Here is a 21,515-nt window from a genome sequence, read left to right on the forward strand (position 1 = left end):
CACAAATGAAGTGCATCAGCATCGCTGAAGGAAGGCATGGAGTCCCGGGGTGCAGGCTGAACACTTCAACATGCTTCTCAAAGGGTTAAAATACAGGGTTTTATGCCATCATAATGTCTCTAATGAGAACATGCAGCGTGATGAAAGTGACATGTTTATAGTGTGCGAGCTCGAGGCCGCTTTCGTGCTCAGGCTGAGCTGCAGCATGCTCAACTGTGAAACTGAAGCGTTGAGGGAAACACTCCACGATGTTAAAGGGGTCGTTGCTCTCGGGATGTTTGTGTCTGTTTGTGTTTGTCCGGCGCGAAAGAAAGACTTCTCACACATTCAGCTTGTAGTCATCGACGAAGGGCACGACAGACTGGCTGCTGAGCGAAAGTCACTTAGTCGGACCAGTGTGTGTGTGTGTGTGTGTGTGTGTGTGTGTTACAAGTCTCAGGAGTTATGGAGCCAGGGCTTGACACTCTCAGCTGTCACCCTTGACCTTTGACCTCATCAGGCGGTGCAGGGGTCACCTGGGGTCAACACCTCGCATGGCAGTGAGTGTGTGAGGTGCTCATTAATGTCCGGATGTGGACGTGTGTTAGTGCAGGGGGCGTTGCCATGGGGAGAGTCAGGTGACGCACAGAAGGTGAAGGTGGAGGTCATGGTGGAGATGATTGTGAATTCCTTTTGGGTATTCTACCTTCTATAGTGCTTTAGAATAAATAGTTGTGATTTAGCAATGTGTGCATACCTAATAGTCAGATTGCAGGGCATGTAACGTACAGTAAGGGAATTCAACTCTTATATTGTGATCATGCTATTGTGGCGCTTTATACAAAAGGAAAACGTGCACAGTTCTCCTTTCCCATGCATTCCTGTGGGAGAGAAACTCACTCTGGAGGGAACACATGGATGTGAGCCTTTCCAGCCCATTTACATGCAGCAACACCTACAGTATACACTCACTGCAGGAGAGGGACACTCCCTACACGCACACTAGGGCCCAAAGCTTTCAGATCATCTCCATGTTTTGGTTACTGGTGTAGAACGATATCACCCTAAAGTATTATAATTACAGTGTATTGGATACATCAGTTCTGCCAGCAGTACTTGGCAGTGGTTTATTTTCATCACCCAATATACTTTAGTTCCAGTTTTGAAGTTCTTATTTGATGACCTTATTCATCATAAAGTTGGATTACTGTAGCTGGGACTTTAAACTGAAAGCCTGAGAGTTGAGTTGAGTGTTGTTCTCCTTCCATATATCTTTAAAGAGACTCTGTCTTTCGCTTCCTCTGCCCTGCATCTCCCATCAGGCCAAGAGGTGCTGAAAGGCTCTCTGGCCTTCAGCTCAGTGTCTTACATCACCTCCACACACACACACACACACACACACGCACGCACGCACGCACGCACGCACGCACACACACACACACTTCATCCAGCAGAAGTCTAACAGCCTCCAGGCTTACGGTATTAGCGGTTGAAGCTGAAGTGCAGGCCCCCTCCTCCTCCAGCAATGAAATCTATACTGCAGGGAGGAAGGTGGCTGCACCATAAAGCATGACCACATGTGATTGGCTGACTGCCCTGACCTCTCACTCAATATCAGCCATTGTGTCACCACACGGCGACACGTACAGCCATTCCTCTTGGTCCCAAGTACACGGACACATATTAGCAATGTAGTGAAGATATAACTGTGTGTATTCAACCACTTTAATGAAGCTGAAACCCGAGTCCTCACCTGCTCTGGGAAAGGAAAGAATATGTCTCAGTTGGGGTGATTTATGTGAGATTTCTTTGGTTGTTTGAGGACATTTCTCGTCCACATACAGTACACGAACACATGTCCTGGTTTTAATAAAGAGCTCATGCTAAGGACATCATGCCCCAAACTCCCAAGCCAATTTCAATATTCTGACCGCATCCTGTGTGGGGTTTTCCCCGTATGCATATATGTGTTTCCCCATAGAGAGCCTTGTGTGTCGGGCCAGGGGTGACATTATAGTTTGTCTATGGAAATGATCTGGCTGTGAGTCAGGTGGAGACGGGAGACCGAAGGTTGAAGCTTGATTTAAGAGATCTGGTCGTCTGCTTTATGTTTCCTACTTACCTGTTTCTACATTAGTATAGGTCTGTCTCCTGCCAACCACTCAGTGTAGGCAGAGGGATGACATCTACTTTGGATTTTCCACAACAGTTATGCGTCATTTGAAATGCACTGTTTGTAATAGTGAATTCATAGACCACCTGTCTGCAGATCCCCTAGGTCGTCAGAGATGTATTTTAAAGTCTTTGAAGCTGTTTCCGGTGATGCACAAACGGTCACACACACACACACACACACACACACACACACACACACACACACACACACACACACACACACACACACACACACACACACACACACACACACACACACACACACACACACACACACACACACACACACACACACACACACACACACACACACACACACACACACACACACACACACACACACACACACACACACACACACACTGCACTGTCAATGGATGCTTGTCAGGAAAGCTTTTACCTCACAGACAGAAAGAGGTCAACCTACTGGTGACGCAAACCTCCTCGTGCAGAAGCAAACACGTTCACCGGGGGACTCGCAAATAGAATAGACGCATCTTCTCACATTCTCTTCCTCCTGGACACACACTTTTAAACACACACATCTTTAGTAAATCACTGTCACACCTCCTTTATGGCGATTTAACCCAGTCAGATGAACGTCAGCTTTTGTTTCCGTACTCAGATAATCTTAGTCTGACTTGGATTGATTGAAAATAAACGTAAAATGTGCGGTTTTAGAGTCAGATTTTCTATTAGAGGACAATCATTCGCAGACACACTGAGTATACAGATACTAAAACACAAATAAACAAACCACACACAGACAAGAGTCCTTCTCTGTGTTGTTCAAAAGCGGAGCAGATGGACACTTATGTAATCGAGTCAATACTGCCCCCAGGGAGTCAGTGTGCTCGATCAGGATTGACCATTTCACAGCTGAGGTTTAGTAAAATATTGATTTCTAATTATAATCATAAGGGCTTTAATTAATCCAAAAAGCAGAAGAAGAACATGAGAGAAAGTGTGTTGAGAGATGTAAGTGTTATGACGGCAAAGAAAAACAAGATAACCATGGACAGAGAGGAGATGAGAAAGTTGCAGCTGTTTTTCCAGCTGTTGTCCTCAGGGTGTGTATTTACAGGTGTGTGTGTGTGTGTGTGTGTGTGTGTGTCCATGACGAAGACTTTGCGTGTCCTTCTATACAAGATTCAAGCACTCCCTGAATCAGAGGAGTGAAAGATGGTTGCTGGAGATGTATTTGGACAGTCGAGGATGTCAGGATGTTTTTTAAAAATGTTGTATAGTTCTTACTTTTGGTACATTTGCCATCATTTCGAAAACCTAATCTATGCCGCTTATACCTGGTTGTATATTATAATTGTGTGAGACGGTAGCTTTACATTTTGATGGTGTTCATATCCGAACTCCTCCAGTCTGTATTGTGATTCTGCTTCTAGGGTCGAATGATCGAGAGCCGTCTGGGTTGTTACGGAAATGGTCTTTTCTCTTGTTTCTTGTGTTAAATATGTCCTTGTTGATGTTGCAAATGAAGATGCAAGTAAATATCAGGCTTTATCTGACAACAAAATATCATCAATTTGTGTTTTCCGGCAGCTTAAATCAGACGTGTCATCTTGCCCTACTTGGTGATCCCTTCCTAATCAACCTTTTATATACAAATCATGTCCGGTGCAGTTTAATTATTCATGCTGGGACATTAGTATGCGCCGTCGTGTGGTTCATTGTACGCCGGCCTCTCATTGTGTTTCAGAAAGTCAACAGTCCTCCTCACAAGCTGCCGTGCCTCCACAAAGGTGGCCATGTACGGCGCGCCGGCTAAGGACTCAATTTATCAACATCACATGATGTACAATGGAGCCATTAGCTGCTCGTCCGTCTGATTCAAAGGGCGGCCGGCTCAGCTGTCAATCTCTCATTCAGGAGGGAGGGTATGTGGCGTGAATACGGAAGATGTTGTCTTTTTATGGGGGGCAGAGAGATGTGAAAGGGGCTTTAGAGGAAGGTTGGACCGTTGGTGTGTGCGAGTGTGGGCTCCGATGACAGGAGCATTTCCCTGATCTGAATGGACAATAGGAAAATTTCAATGTGAATTTTGCACTGTGTTAATCCCAACTTAATCAAGCAGCCCAACATCCTCCAAACGTCCCTCTGGGGTGGTCCTTCACCCCGGTGCCATCGTGCTGCAGAGGCATTTGGCAAGACTTTGAGAGAGTAGTTGCTACAATAGTGAGAGAGCCACTGCACGCTGAGCTCGGATGCTAGGTCGGTCACATATCATTGACTAATTTGAAGCTTTATCAACCTTCTTGGAGAAATTTGGACGAAGAATAAAGGTCAAATACAGATGAACGTCGCAGTCTGGCACTAATCTGAAGGAATCGTGACCAAACATGAAGATTTGCAGTGTTGTTCCGCTCCCTGACGAAGAAAGAAAAGCTTAATCTGTTGCAGTTAAATGGTTTATGAGTTATGTAAATGTTTGCAAAGTGGGGTCAAATCATTTCCCAGTAAACCACACGGGAAGTATTTTCTTTCCTCGTGGAACAATAGCTGATTGTTTTGCAACTGTAAGCTTTAAAGCCACATGGCGTCATGTCCGTAAGTATTGCTGACAAAAGGAATCAGACGTATCTTTCTTTGCTTCAAATTCATTTCCAATACGTTTTAAACTCCCGCAGGGCGACGTGTCCCATCGAGCACCGAGGCTTAATTGGCTACATACATCTCGTTGAATTGAATTCTCTCAGACCCCCTTTTTTGGATTTATTTTTGGACGACACACAAAGAGGGACAGAAATGGAAGCACTCCAGCATAGCCTTCTGTTCTTCGTTAATTAATTACGTAACCAATCACTTGCAATGTATGAGAGGAGCCAAGCCTTTTCTTTCTTCCCAGAAAAACTTGGACTGAATTCTTTGTTATGGGGTTACTCAGAGTATTGTGTGTGTCCTTGTGTGTGTCCTTGTCAGTGTTATGGATGTGCATGCGTACGAGAAGTCAAACGGAAAGTAGAATATGTTATGGAGAGGGTGTGTACCTTCGTGAGAGAGCAGTAAGGGTGTGTGGATGTTTGTGTACATCAGAAAGGCAGAGACGGAGATAGAGAAATGATGTGTGTGTTGTGTTTAAGGACCGTTTATCTGCTTGTGAAGGGTAAACAGGAAAGGATGGAGCCCTCAAACTACTTCCTCTTCCTCCACACATTCCCCCTCTGTCTATCAGCGGCACACGTTGCAGCAAGGAAACAAGATAGACCATTTTAATTAAATCAAAAATCTAAGATATTTGTGTGTAGTAAAAACAAAAGGGAGTATTTCTCCAAAGTTCAGGAGGGAAAAACAAAAAGGATGATACAACAGTAAATCAAAAACAAGACAGACAATGTTTTTGGATGAATGGTTCATTTCAAAATAAAATGGCAGTTAACTTTATCATTTATTCCATGGATGCCGCCCGACAGAGCTTCCTCTCGTTTAATCTCAGCTCTTTGTGACCGTTTACATTCACAAAGCCATCTTTGTGCAGCTCCGTGCACATAATAACACATTTGCAGCCAAATGAGTGCACTACTGGTCAGAAAGTCAAACATTTACTTGATTATGTGTGGTTCAAACTGTGAGGAACCAGTGATGACGTAAATACAGGAAATAACAAGGTAAATATTCCACTTATGGACTGTGGGATTTTGCTGCACAAGCTATTCGGACCTGTTGGCCTTTTTACAGCCTTTTCCAAGTTTGGTTCACCACAACACGGGCCTCGTTTTCCCTTTTTTTTGTTCCATGCTGCTGAATCGTATTACCACAGTGTGGAGGACATTGGAAAATCCCCGAGTGCTAATACGAGACAGGAAAAACACTGGAATTAATAAAGCTAAGACAAGATGTTTAAGGTTATTCAGGATTAAGTTACAGCTTAGTCTTGCACTTTATAATACGTTCCCTCAATATGAACTGGAATGTATTTAGTTACTCACCTTTTCTAACATGTCTTGGTGATGACCTGCTGTTTTTATGCATATTCACTGGTTAGCAGCTCTCTTGTATAAAACTCAGTAGTTTTTGAGGAGTAGGTCTCGTTTCTCTTTCTCACTCTGTCTCTCTGTACGTCATTCCAGATGTTTTTAATCTGTATCTTCGTCCAGATTAAGCCTCACATCTTGTCCCTCTGTATCTCTTTTGTGCCAGTTTGTTTTAAGTTTCTCTCCCCCCATGCATGAATGAATACACTGTAAAGCCCCAGTTAAAAGGAACTTTGGGACTTGTAATATTTGCCCAGTAAAAATAAAATGTACCTGCCTTGAATTTGAACTCAACCAACCACATCCAAAAGGTTTTTAGAGACACGCTTTTAAACGCATCCAGGCCATGTTCCTTTGTGTCTAATAGTGTATTTCTTTCTTTTGTCTCTCCCCAGGGAAAACTGCTTGACGCCAGTCAGCCCGGAGTCCTGTCCCCTGGTCCAGGCCTTCCTGGCTGAGTGTCCACGCAGATTATTCTTGGGTCATATTCAAACGCAGCTGAAGACGGGCCTGCAGACCCAGGAGAGACATCTCTTCCTCTTCACCGACACACTGCTTGTCGCCAAGGCAAAGTACGTTTCTTTCTGTGCTGGAGGATGAAGCAGTGTGTGTTTATGTGGTTGTGTGAATGAGAGGGAATGCAGACACATAAACAGGAAAAAACAGACTGAAGCTAATTAGAAAAATAAAGCACCAACCTTTCATAGTTGTGTCTCTAACAGAAATGGGCAAAACATGTGTAGAGGATGTAGTTCTATCCTATCCTTCTCCTAAAGTCTCCTTCCCTTACTCCCCTGCTTCTTAAACTTCTCCCTCCCTTATTTTCTCCCCAGTATATAATTATTTCCTAGCCAATTAAATCCATATGAAGCCTGGCTCAGATCAAAGCCGCACTGGCCTACAGAATGGGGCTACCCACCCACAAACTGCCACACACACACACACATGTTCAAAAATAGACCCTTAAATAGCACATTTATGTTTTTGAACTCCACAAACACACACTTTCGTGCAGTTACGCACACACAGACGTGGACAAATTACTCAGATCTTGTACTTAAGTAAAAGTAGAAGTACCAAAGTGTAGGCATACAGGGTTACAAGTGAAGGTCCTGCGATCAAAAGTAGAAAAGTATTAGGATCAACATATACTTAAAGTACTAAAAGTAGTCATTGTGCAGATTGGTCCATTTCAGAATAATATATCTGATATGTTTTATAATGATTGATCATGAAAGTGTTCTCAAAGCTGGTAAAGGTGCAGCTAGTTTGAATGACTTTGTATACTGCAGGGTAGCTTGTGGATTTACTCCAGGTGGAACTAAAGTCTGATTTGTGTGTTGATTATATTTCAGATCATTAATACAAATCTGTGAAGTAACTAAAGGTACTAAATATATGCAGTCGAATAAAAGTACACGATTAACCCCTGAGTTGTGGTAGAAGTACAAAGTAGCAATACATTGAAATAGTCAAGTAAAGTACCAATTTGTTTTACTTAAGTACAGTACTTGAGTAAATCTATATAGTAATCCTAGGAGTCATGTGACAGTGGGTGGAGCTGACCCCTGCAGCACAGAGACTATTTGCTATAATTGGCCATTACATTGTGGCTTAACACAGGGTGAGTTTGAGGAATGTGTGTGTGTGTGTGTGTGTGTGTGTGTGTGTGTGTGTGTGTTTGCGAGAGGGAAAAGTTAATTGATGTGTGTGTTTGTGTGCCTTTTTATATCTGTGTAATAGCAGGGAGAGTGTGTGATTGTAATGCCACATGTGAGCATTTGTACTGGTGTCCCTCTATAATCAGGGATCTAGTGGTGTGTAAATACACTTTTACTGAGAATGTCTGTATTAAAATGCTGGAAATAGCTGCATCTTTTAATAATTCTAATCCATGTAAAGCTTTTTTGAAAGACTGACATATGTTAGAGGCTTGTGGAAGAATGATTCATGAAGAAAATTAAAAGTTAGGGGATCCAAGTGGGTTCCTTGTGGAACCCCTAAATAAAGTTGTTGGTTTTTTATCGGATGTTTTTAAAAAGGAAAGCTTTTGTGGGTTTATTTTTGCAAAAAGGTCTTCTAAATATAATATTTGATTCATGCGTTGATCAACAGATAATTAATCCACATTCATTTTAATAACTCATCAATGATTTTAGGTATTTATAAAGCAACACAATGGTACTGGTTGTGTCATCTTAAATGTGAGGATGATGATGTTTTTGCTTCATTTGTTTTTAAGTCACTATATTAAATTGAATATCTTTGAGGTTTTGGAATGTTGGTCACACAAACAAAAACTATATGGAGAGGTCAATGGGAGATGGGAGGCTGTGGCTCAGTGGGATAGTGCGCTGAACTTAGTGCGCTGAACTTTGAATCAGGGGGTAGCAAGTTCGAGTCCCACTGCAGTCAGCATGTCGTTGTGTCCCTGGGCAAGACAATTCACCCCAAATTGCTCCTGTGGGGATTGTCCACAGTATTGAGTATGTGAGTCGCTTTGGATAAAAGCATCTAACAAGTGACATGTTGACATCAATACTACATAATGTCAAGATTCGAATGGGAAATTGTGGGTTTTTGGCGTGATTTTCACTAGATATTTTCAGACTGAGACAGATTTATTTATTTATTGATTATAATGATGTGATGCATTACACTATGTCATCTGCAGGTCTTCCACTCACTTCAAAGTGAAGGCCCAGGTCCGAGTGTGTGAGATGTGGACGGCCAGCTGCCTGGAGGAGGTGTGTGAGGGAAGCACAAACCCAGAGAGAAGCTTCGTCATGGGCTGGCCCACCTGCAACTGCGTGGCCTCCTTCAGGTACACACCTTCACATCAATACTACAAAATAGGCTAATAACTGAAATGCCTGAACTTTGATTTCTATTGTTGAATACTATCTTAATTACGGTAACCTACAGTGGGGAAATTGTGCAAATACAAGGCAAAAAAAGACGAGTAGACTAGCATATTAAATGAAGTACTAATTAAATAAAATACATTAAATAAGTCCAAGGTAAAATAAACGTAACATAAAAAGTAAGGAAATCTGTGTTTGGTAGATTATATCTTTGTTGTAACAATGCTTCTTGGCAATACATCTTACACCGTTGGAAAGCCTGTTTTCTTACCTTTCAAATGGTGCCACATTTGTGACGAACATGCATTTGTGGGATGAGCAGCAGAGCTGAGTATGGGGTTTGCGCCCACGAAAAATGTGACAAATCTGTGTATAAGTAGCAGCATTTTTAAGTAATATAAGGAAATAGGAACGAGTAATAACATCGATACATTGTAAAGATAGCACATTGTTTTTCACAACAATAGAGTGACAACTTAATTTCCTCTTATATAACTTTGTTTATTATGTCTGCTGGCATTGCATGACAACTATTCTTGGCAGACATACACTGAACAAAAATATAAACGCAACACTTTTGTTTTTGCTCCCATTTTTCATGAGATGAACTCAAAGATCTAAAACATTTTCTATATACACAAAATAACCATTTCTCTCAAATATTGTTCACAAATCTGAAAAAATCTGTGATAGTGAGCACTTCTCCTTTGCCGAGATAATCCATCCCACCTCACAGGTGTGGCATATCAAGATGCTGATTAGACAGCATGATTATTGCACAGGTGTGCCTTAGGCTGGCCACAATAAAAGGCCACTCTGAAACGTGCAGTTTTGCTTTATTGGGGGGGTCCGAAAACCAGTCAGTATCTGGTGTGAGGGGTAGGGGTAGGGTTAGGGTAATGTTGTGAATCGAGTGGCCCGTGATGGTGGGGTTATGGTATGGGCAGGCGTATGTAATGGACGACGAACACAGGCCACTCGATTCACAACATTACCCTAACCCTAACCCTACCCCTCACACCAGATACTGACTGGTTTTCGGACCCCCCCAGACCCCCCCAATAAAGCAAAACTGCACGTTTCAGGGTGGCCTTTTATTGTGGCCAGCCTAAGGCACACCTGTGCAATAATCATGCTGTCTAATCAGCATCTTGATATGCCACACCTGTGAGGTGGGATGGATTATCTCTGCAAAGGAGAAGTGCTCACTATCACAGATTTTTTCAGATTTTTGAACAATATTTGAGAGAAATGGTTATTTTGTGTATATAGAAAATGTTTTAGATCTTTGAGTACATCTCATGAAAAATGGGAGCAAAAACAAAAGTGTTGCGTTTATATTTTTGTTCAGTGTACTAAACATATTTTCTATGATGCCTCTCTGAGTCAATTCAAACAAGAGTACACTTTGTTCTGAGGTTTACATCGTAAAGGGAACTGATAACTGAACACGCAAACGCAAACTCCCTAAACCCTTTTGTGCAAAAGACAAGACAATCAATCAAACTGCAGTTAGACTGAAGCACATGCACGACATATACATTAATTTATTCTGGGCTATATCTTTGCAGCTTCCTCTTTGCCATACATGCATTCAAAGTAATTCACACTCATTGCATTTCGCATGAGAAAGAATCCAGTCGTAGCTCGGGGTGAAGTCTGCGGTTCAAACCAGGGGAAGTTACATAACAGAGAACAACAGACAGTTGCTTTTTACATGATTTCCTCTGATTATGTTTTTTAATCCCCATATTTTATCCTCTTTAGCTCCGAAGAGCACAAGGACAAGTGGTTTGCACTCATCAAAAGGTAATTGGTTTTGACTCTGCAATGCTTTGTTTTGGTGCAGTAGTTCAGCTTTCAAATCACATTTTCCTTAAGGGGATATATAAGAGTGCTATTTTGGTCACATGATTTTCTATCCAATGTAACACTGTTATTTACGTCTTTCTTTGTGTTTCCCTGCAGTCGGATACTTGAGGGAAAAGATAAGGACGACCCCAAGACCATCCCTCTGAAGATTTTTGCAAAGGATATTGGAAATTGTGCATATGTAAGCTTTTTTCTCTTTCCGTTGTGATTTTTTTCCAAGTCCACATTAAGTGGATAATTAATGACATCACCGGCAGTGCTGCTACTTATGTAACGCACAACCAACTACAAATGTCCCTAATGTGTCCACAACGTTTTCCAACAGGCCAAAACGCTTGCGGTCAGCCACGCTGACAGCACCTCTGATGTCATCCGCATGGCTCTGCTGCAGTTTGGCATTTCGGTGAGTGAAGACCGCTGCTGATGCTCAACTGGATTACAAGTGACTGCGCTTAGATGTTATTTAAAGTAGCCTCGACCAGAGCTTTTCATTTTGGCACGGTAGAAATAAGGTTTGGAATTGTTTTTAACTTTGTTTGGATGAAGGAATGTTTAAAGGTTCAGAAACCGGCTCGAGATACACTTTTTGTTATATTCCATGGAATGCTCTTAACATCCCGATAGCAATGAATATCTGAAGTGCTTTGACAAAAAATCCATAAAAAAATGTCATCTGTGGAAGACGTGGTACTGTAAAAAGTACAACCAATCGGTTGATTGGATTGCCGCCCTGTCTGTCAGCCTTCCATCTCGTGCACGCACAAATGTATCTCGTGCCCTCATTGGGCGTGCATTGCAGCAGTACTTCAATGACTCGCCAGCAACAGGCGGCCACTTTCCCCAGTCTGCTGACGTCATGTGCGCGTTCATGTGTGTTGGAGGAGGTGCTCTGATGGAAGTCTGAAGGAAGGGGCAGATTCTTTTCGGCTGTGTACTTTCAAATAGTAGTGCACTCGAGCCGGTTTCTGAAACTTACCTACCCCACCTTTAAAGAAATTCATTTTAAGCACAGTACAAGTATGGACATAAAATAGGCTTTGTTTAATCTACGTTTACTAGATGAAAGTATTAATTTCAGTCTGTCCTAACAAAGCGTGAAGCATGTTAACAAAGTAATGGAATTTTGACTTTTTCCCACGACTTATAATGTTTTAGAACCATTTGTAACACAAGTGTTTTGAGGGAAATTTCACCAATTTTAGCCTTTCATTCATTACAATTTGAAAATACATCAGGATTGTTTGTAATATAAGCATTTGTAGTGGTTTTCCTTACATCAGACCTGTAGGTACCTTGACACAATCCGGAAAATACACAGACAAGTAATTTCATTGAAATGTAAGCATTATATATTGTTAATCCTGATTCTCCTTCTCTGGGTCTAGGGCTGCGAAAAAGACCACAGGTTGTGGGTGAGCTCCAGTAAGGACGACCCTCCGTACCCTCTCATTGGTGAGTCCCGTGACATAGATATTGTTATTTAATCATTCCCTTAAAAACACGATCAGACTGTTTAAAAGGAAAATACTCCATTCACTATAGTCTATTTCCCTTTCCCTTTAAGATGCTTTTCTGCCTTCAGTGGTGTAGGATTATAAGACTTGGTATTCTCACAAATCTGCATGTATGCATCTTTTATAAATTCATTAAAGTTCAGCAAAAAACAACCCGTCTCATCTTTCTGTTGATGCTAAAAAAAACAGTCAGTACTAATGTAGAGATTACACACAGCGGGGGTTACTACAGCATCAGCAGTCCGCCAACAACTGAACATCTGGAAGCATTTCACAGCAGTTAGTGACACATTGGTATTTCCGAGAATTTTTTGTAACCATATCTTTTGTTCTGTAGTTCCCACTGAATTCCCCAACAACAGACCGCTGACTCTTTTCTGCATGGAACAAATTCTGATATAAATCATATTTTCTTCCATTTGTTACCATTGTTGTTTTTAATTTTCCACATTGAAAGTCAGGAAAAAAACACAACACAAAAACATCAACTAAAGTCTTAAATCACAATAATGCTGAAGTAAAAAGCTAACCTGATATAAATCATAATAATAATAACACAATTATGATAATAACTCAAATATGACTTACTAAAAAACATATTAAAAAAAGAAAAGTAAACTATAATAATAATTAAATATTAATGTTTCTAAATATTTAAAATCTACTTAACCTCACGTTAATGCTTCAGACATATGCTAATGTTCCATAAATCATCTTATTTCATTACATATTTTCTCCCTTGACTCATGCACATACCGGACCCTCTAACCCCCGGACCCTCTCTTTCAGGCCACGAGTTTCCCTTCAGCATTAAGATGAGCCACATTCGGGACGGGACGAGCAGCGTGGGGGGGGCAGGGAGGGATCCATCGACTCCCACAGACTCTCCAGGCGTTCTGCTGCTGGACCAGTGTCTCCCCCCCGACACCCAGTGCCAGTTCATCCTCAAACACAGCAAAGTGACCCCGGGACAGACTTCACTTTTAGGTAAGACGGATGGTCAATAATAATAATCCATTTTATTTATAAGCGCATTTTTCATTTGAGTAAACACAACTCAAAGTGCTACAGAGTAAAATGGTTGAGACAAAACAACAACAACATAAAGTAAACAACAAAATAAAAACAGTGACGTTTAGGCCGGCATGGCAACAATACTGCAGTTCTCTTTTGGAGGTCAGACTATTTTCCCAAGGCCACATGAGACATTTTTCCAAAGAAAGGAAATGTATTTCAGGAAAAGAACAGTAACGCATTCCAGTTGTGAAAGCAATTTTAACTTGTAGAGACGAGTTTAAACGAAACTGATGAATATTTATTCGTCATGTGAGATGCCAGAATTGTACAAGGCAAAAAAGGCCTTACATTTTTTTTTTTAAATAAAAACCAAACCCTGGAATACTGAAGCCTACATACCTGCTGGGTTTGTGGTCTTGTGTGAATAAAAAGACATTTCATTTTGTCTTCCTAAAAAAGAATTACCAAACTTCCCTCATTAAGTGCTGAAGAGGCCCTATTATGCTTTTTGGGGTTTTCCCTTTCCTTTATATAGTTGCATGTAATTGGTCTGCAAAGACGCCAACGCATTGTACGTGATTAAGGGGCGGGATATCTCTAAGCCTCTGACCAATCACAGAAGAGCTGGCCAGCTAGCCAATCAGAGCAGACTGGTCTCTGGTTTCAGACAGAGGGGGAAAAGAGGTGCTGCAGCACAGGCAGTATGAGAAGAATAAAGAGCTTTCTGAATATTAAAGCATGGAGACATGTAGAGACACTACATACTGATATACACCTGAACATCAGCAGGAGAGGACTCTTTAAAGTAGAGACACTACATACGGATATACACCCGGACATCAGCTGGAGAGGACTCTTTAAAGTAGAGACACTACATACTGATATACACCCGGACATCAGCAGGAGAGGACTCTTTAAAGTAGAGACACTACATACTGATATACACCTGAACATCAGCAGGAGAGGACTCTTTAAAGTAGAGACACTACATACTGATATACACCTGAACATCAGCAGGAGAGGACTCTTTAAAGTAGAGACACTACATACTGATATACACCTGAACATCAGCAGGAGAGGACTCTTTAAAGTAGAGACACTACATACTGATATACACCTGAACATCAGCAGGAGAGGACTCTTTAAAGTAGAGACACTACATACTAATATACACCAGAACATCAGCAGGAGAGGACTCTTTAAAGTAGAGACACTACATACTGATATACACCTGAACATCAGCAGGAGAGGACTCTTTAAAGGAGAGACACTACATACTGATATACACCTGAACATCAGCAGGAGAGGACTCTTTAAAGTAGAGACACTACATACTGATATACACTTGAACATGAGCAGGAGAGGACTCTTTAAAGTAGAGACACTACATACTGATATACACTTGAACATGAGCAGGAGAGGACTCTTTAAAGTAGAGACACTACGTACTGATATCAACCTGAAAATGAGCAAAATATGTCCTTTTTTTTTTTTTTTAAATGTCAGCAATTGCGGTTTAAAAATCTGTGGGAACAAATTAGGCATAAAGCTACTGTGACAGTATGTGTTGTAGTGTTGTCACGATACCAACATTTTGGTTTCGATACCGATACCAAGTCAAGAATTGCGATTCCGATTCTTTTTCGATACTTTTCTTAAAAAAAGGGAAACACGGAATATCGGCTTTAAAATTAGGAATAACAGATGATTTTAGCAGAACAACTAAAGCAGCAGTGTTACTAAGAACAGAAACGCCAAAGAGTCACATTATTTTAATTGTGTAGCAGTGAGTTTAACATTTTGGCAGCACTGTTGAGCATTTTGAAAATGTATTTTCATGCCTCTGTGCAAGGCTTAGTCTTTCTATCTTTATAGCCACTGGTGTAAAGTAACTAAATTCATAAACTCAAGTACTACTTGGGTACAATTTTGAGATACTTGTACTTTATTTAAGTATTTCAATGTTTCTTTTGCTACTTTGTACTTCTAATCCACTACAGTTCAGAAATAATGGTGTACTTTTCCTCCACTACATGTATTTAATCCCTTTAGTTACTTCACAGATCTGGATGAATGATGTGAAATATAATCAAGTGTTAAAGCAGACTTTAGTTCCACCTGGAGTAAATCCACCAGCTACCCTGCAGTCTACAAAGTACTTCAGACTAGCTGCACATTTACCAGCTTTGAGAACACTTTCATGATCAATCATTATAAAACATATCATATATATTATTCTGAAATGGACCAATCTGCACAATGACTACTTTTACTGTCGCTACTTTAATACTTTTACTTGAGGAACATTTTAATTGCAGGATTGTTCCTACATTCTGGTACTTCTACTTTAACTCAAGTACAAGACCTGGGTACTTCTACTTTTACTCAAGTACAAGATATATAGGCTACTTATACCACCTCCGTTTATAGCCTATGAAAAAAACTAATAGAAAACGAAGGCTAAAGCTAACGTTAGCAGATAGTGATGCTAGTTTGCTAGTTAAGTTTGCTCAACGATAATATTGCGACAGAAAAACTTTTCAGTGCAGATCACGCTCTGCTGCTCCGACAGGAAGCTCTGCTCTGAACACCTGAACGGCCCGTTCACAGACTTCTGGCGTCTTTTTTGTCAACAAGCCGAGGCGCAGCGGCAGTTGCACTCCCACTTGCAGCCATGCTTCTCGTTTTCTCACATGCTCTGGCAGCTAGCGCGTGGCCGCGTGCACGAGAGAGGGGAGGCACTTAGAGCTGCTTGAGAGGGGCGGGACTGCAGGCACGGCTGCAGTGCAGGGAGTGGAAGCAGAGCGCTGAACACACACGGCTCTTATTAAACGGCGTTTTTTCACGGGAGTTCCCCCGTCATTCTTAAAGTACCGATACTAATGAAATGGAGGAATCGTACCGTTTTTAACGGCAGGGTATCGCGGTACCTTTCAAGTATCGGTACACCGTGCAACACTAATGTGTTGTTAAATGTTCATCAACATGCCAGTCAAGTTCTCAAATAGGTGGTTGGTCAGTGCCAGGAACCCGTTCTGTTTGAAACCACAAGAAGAAATACGAGGATACAGAAGTATTAATGCAGAACAGAAAGTTCTCTGTGACCTTCGTAAACATCTCACTTTGTTGGTGGTCATTTTTGTCGTGTTATTGTTGTGAGGATGAATCGTTTTGGGAAGAAGAGAAGGAGTCGAGGAGAACGGTGGGAAAGGAGATGTTAGCGGAGCAGGGGTTACAGCGGGGGTTAGGAGAGACACAGTGTCAGAACAAGAACAACATCACACAGACAAAGGGGAAGAGAGCCCAGAAGAGATGGATGAGGGTGGGAATAGGAAGGTGGAAAGGGAAAAGAGATGACGCAGCTATTGAGTAAGTCTGAAGGCCAGCGGAGGTGAAGGAAAAAGAAACAGCAGAATGTAACAGATAAAGAGGGAAGAATGCACAGAGGGACACATGGAAAAGGGGACGTCAAAGGCGAGAGGGACAGAAAAATGTGAAAGAAAAACAAGAGGACAGGAACTAGGATGAGTAACGGGGGACCTGGGTGGAAAAAAAGGGGGTGAGCTTTAGAGGAAAACAAGTCGAGGAGAAAAAAGTGTGTGGAGGCTGCAGTTTGCCAACCACAAGCTTCGCCTCAGATTCCTTTGCTTCAAGCATAACAGCGTCTTACGCAACCGCTCCATACCAGCCTGCCACCATAGAGCCCCTAATCGTTCACGCCGTCCCAGAGCCAACCACCGTGTGTGTTTGTTGGGATGGAGCCATGGCAGGACCATTTATTCTCAACTAACCCGCAGTAAATGATCCCTTGAATGTTGCAAAAATAATGTAAAATAAATCTTTGGAGATGTTGTTTTCCAATTTGCTGCCAGATCGGTCCGTTTCAACATACTGCATGTGTGCCAGAGATTGCATTGAGTTATCTCCGCGGCTGTGACCAAATGTCCAAAAACCCATGATTGACTGGAGGCAAACAGTATGTCCCTTCGATTGACCCATTTGTCTTTAAAGAAGACATATTGTGCTCCTTTTTGGGTTCATATCTGTGTGTAGTGTCTCTACTGGACATGTCTCCATGCTTTGATGTTCAAAAAGCTCTTTATTTTTCTCATACTGCCTGTATCTTTTCACCCTCTGTCTGAAACCAGAGCCCAGTCTGCTCTGATTGGTTCGCTGGCTGGCTCTGTTGTGATTGGTCAACCGCTTAGAGATGTCCCGCCCCTTAGACTATCAAGTGCGATGACTTGGAGCGCTAGCCAATAGAACAATTCAGTAGTGACTCCTTTTTCAGTTAACAATAGTTCTCAAATACAGTTTGACAAAAACCTCCGTGCACAAGGAGGCGTGTGGCGCAGTGGGTTGTGTGTTGGGATCAGGGGGTCACAGGTTCAAACCCCACTTCAGTCAGCATGTCGTTGTGTCCATGGGCAAGACACTTCACCCCAAATTGCTCTTGTGGAGATTGTCCACAGTATTGAGTAAGTAAGCTTTGGATAAAAGCGTCTAACAAGTGACATGTAATGTGCATAAAACATCATATGGTACATAACAGTCATGAATGTGTGCACACATTTCAGCCGATTTTATTTCTATACCCAGTCCAACTCACAAACTTATTGCAAGAAATGTAATGTAAGATTGCGTCCACACCGCTGCAGGAAGAGGTCCAAGATGTTCTGTTCAGATTTCCAGCAGCCAAAAGTCTTCATGTCATGTGATTCACGATGGGAGGTGAATGTGGAAAAACTGAGAAAGTTTGTTTATTTTTGCGGAGGAAATTATAAAAAATAAAGAGGTCCATCAAATATTCCGATCTGGTATCTCATCCTTGTGACAATGTTAATCAATTCTTTCTAAAACCATAACAAAAAGACATCAAGAGATTCTAGGATAATGTCAACAAGCAGTCCACTTCCTCCGTCCTCAAACTATTCCCTGATTAGAAAGCTGTATTGATATAACGCCTGTTTTTTACAGCCAGGTCATGTTTTTTTCCATGATGGCGAAGCCCGCTGTGAGCAGCCCCGTTATTCTGTTACTGTTGAACTTTGTTCCCGAGTGTATTTGGGCACGGCGCCACGACAGATCGTTAAATAATGAGTTATTTGTGAAGAATGCTACATATTTAGATCGCTCTTTTGGGTCCTCCACCCACGGCAGGAATCCTTGTCAGAGTCCCACCCTTGGAGACAAGTCTTAATGTAATTATGTGAAGACTTCTGGTGTTGAAGTTGTTGCATTAAAATGTCCCTGCATCGGCTCTTTAACATGTATTGCAGCCTGTGCAAACTTTCAGACCTCACCAGTAGTTCAGACATGTGTTTTAGAGTCGTTTCAATTCAGAGTACAATTCCAGATTAGTTCTGTGATTGTCAATGTGTGTATTCGATCGCTTTCTACGCGAGGAATGTGAATTCACGCGAGGAATTCACATTGTTAAAATGAGCCAATACAACTTACATTTAGCACAAGGTGACATTCCCCATCCTTTTTGTGTGAGCAAAGCCGTAAATCATCACATTTCAGACACCGAAGTCTGCAGATGTTTCGTGTCTTTAAAGAGTCTGTTGCATAAAGCTGACACAGGTTTGCGTGCTTCATTTTAAAATAAAGACAAACAGTAGATGTTTGTTTCACATTCTCCTGAACGCACCTTCGAGGCACGAATTGCAGACAGACCTGCAGACAGACGCAGACAGACCTGCAGACAGACCTGCAGACAGACCTGCAGACAGACGCAGACAGACCTGCAGACAGACCTGCAGACAGACGCAGACAGACCTGGAGAAAGACCTGCAGACAGACCTGCAGACAGACCCCCAGACAGACCCGCAGACAGACCCGCAGACAGACAGACGCAGACAGACCTGCAGACAGACCTGCAGACAGACCTGCAGACAGACGCAGACAGACCCGCAGACAGACAGACGCAGACAGACCTGCAGACAGACCTGCAGACAGACGCAGACAGACCTGCAGACAGACAGCGTGACTTAGGAGCACCGCCAAGCAAATGTTTAACAAGTGACACACAGTCACAAGTCTGCAGAGACACACAGAGCCCCATACATGCATGTGTAACACACACACACACACACACACACACACACACACACACACACACACACACACACACACACACACACACACACACACACACACACACACACACACACACACACACACACACACACACACACACACACACACACACACACACACACACACACACACACACACACACACACACCTCTTAAATGAAATGGTGCTCTTAGGTGGGGGCATGGCTACATATGTTTATCCCAAATTCTGAGTCAATGGTTCTTTCTTCCTCTGTCTTTCTGTCCCCGTCTTATTGGTGTCTTGCTCTATCCCACCTACATGTTTTAAGTGTGTGAATATTTTGTCAAAGTTTAGTGGACAGACCAAGCATTCATGAGCATGCTGAAAAAGTCTAAAGTCTTACTGCGAAACAATTCACCACCTACTCTAAGCTAACCTACTCTACTCTAAGCTAACCTACTCTACTCTAAGCTAACCTACTCTACTCTAAGCTAACCTACTCTAAGCTAACCTACTCTACTCTAAGCTAACCTACTCTAAGCTAACCTACTCTACTATAAGCTAACCTACTCTACTCTAAGCTAACCTACTCTAAGCTAACCTACTCTACTATAAGCTAACCTACTCTACTCTAAGCTAACCTACTCTAAGCTAACCTACTCTACTCTAAGCTAACCTACTCTACTCTAAGCTAACCTACTCTACTCTAGGCTAACCTACTCTAAGCTAACCTACTCTACTCTAAGCTAACCTACTCTAAGCTAACCTACTCTACTCTAAGCTAACCTACTCTAAGTTAACCTACTCTACTCTAGGCTAACCTACTCTACTCTAAGCTAACCTACTCTAAGCTAACCTACTCTACTCTAGGCTAACCTACTCTACTCTAAGCTAACCTACTCTACTCTAGGCTAACCTACTCTACTCTAAGCTAACCTACTCTACTCTAAGCTAACCTACTCTACTCTAAGCTAACCTACTCTACTCTAAGATAACCTACTCTAAGCTAACCTACTCTACTCTAGGCTAACCTACTCTAAGCTAACCTACTCTACTCTAAGATAACCTACTCTAAGCTAAGCTAACCTACTCTACTCTAAGCTAACCTACTCTACTCTAAGCTAACCTACTCTACTCTAAGCTAACATACTCTACTCAAATCTAACCTACTCTACTCTAAGCTAACCTACTCTACTCTAAGCTAACCCCAGATCTCTAAAACGAAACCTTTACATTTGCAGTTTGGTAATCACCGAGCATTAGCGGACGTGGTGACTTCCACATGCATTACTCAAGCAGCAGCAATCTGATGGTGTCTGAAACCACCTCTTCCTCTTCTCCCCCCCACAGAGCCTGGTCAGCAGAAGTCCTTTAAGAGGAAGAGGTCTCTGATCAACTGGCCTTTCTGGAGAGGCTCCAACACGCAGCTGGACGGCCTCCCCCTCTCCCCCACCTCCCTCTCCCCAACTCAGGGTCGCCTGTTCGGGCGCCCCCTGAGCTCCGTCTGCTCTCCAGACCACGGCCTGCCCAAGCCTGTCATGGTGAGTCGAGTCAAGGTCACGTGAGGCCAGAGGGAGTGGTCAGGGTCCCGCCTGGAGGGGTCAGAGTGTTTTTAGGGAAAGGGAGATTTACTCAGATATTGTACTTGAGTGAAAGTAGAAGTACCAGAGAGTAGGAATACTGTGTTACAAGTCAAAGTTGACAGGAAAGAGGAAAAGCTTAACAGTTTCATGCTGACTTACTCCCAAGCATTACGTCGCCATTAAAGGGTTCATTCTCCCAAGATAGCTTAAAATTCAATATCGCACATTAGACATTTTCTCAGTGTGCTTTGCAGTGTGTACAGCATATCATACTGTCTGTCCTTAGCAGAGGTGGAAGAAGTACTCAGTTATTGTACTTAAGTAAAAGTACCAGAGTGTAGGAATACTCTGTTACAAGGAAAGGTCCTGCATTCAAAATGTTACTCAAGTAAAAGTAGAGTCTCATCAAAATAAAGTTAAAGTACCAAATGTAAAAGTAGTCATTGTGCAGATTGGTCCATT

At 42.2% G+C, this 21,515-nt stretch overlaps 1 protein-coding gene across 2 annotated transcripts in view; it reads left to right on the forward strand.

The window, feature by feature from the left end:
• arhgap20 (Rho GTPase activating protein 20) overlaps nucleotides 1-21,515 on the forward strand; it is a 73,448-nt gene that overhangs the window by 36,564 nt on the left and 15,369 nt on the right. For both annotated transcript variants that reach the window (XM_034110030.2, XM_034110029.2), the window contains exons 3-10: nucleotides 6,536-6,712; nucleotides 8,815-8,964; nucleotides 10,772-10,813; nucleotides 10,973-11,057; nucleotides 11,202-11,279; nucleotides 12,262-12,328; nucleotides 13,180-13,377; nucleotides 20,821-21,011. In XM_034110030.2, the coding sequence (XP_033965921.1) occupies nucleotides 6,536-6,712; nucleotides 8,815-8,964; nucleotides 10,772-10,813; nucleotides 10,973-11,057; nucleotides 11,202-11,279; nucleotides 12,262-12,328; nucleotides 13,180-13,377; nucleotides 20,821-21,011 (988 nt within the window). The remainder of the gene's footprint in view (nucleotides 1-6,535; nucleotides 6,713-8,814; nucleotides 8,965-10,771; nucleotides 10,814-10,972; nucleotides 11,058-11,201; nucleotides 11,280-12,261; nucleotides 12,329-13,179; nucleotides 13,378-20,820; nucleotides 21,012-21,515) is intronic.

This window comes from Pseudochaenichthys georgianus, chromosome 21, assembly GCF_902827115.2.
Source record: "Pseudochaenichthys georgianus chromosome 21, fPseGeo1.2, whole genome shotgun sequence".
Classification (NCBI taxonomy): Eukaryota; Metazoa; Chordata; class Actinopteri; order Perciformes; family Channichthyidae; genus Pseudochaenichthys; species Pseudochaenichthys georgianus.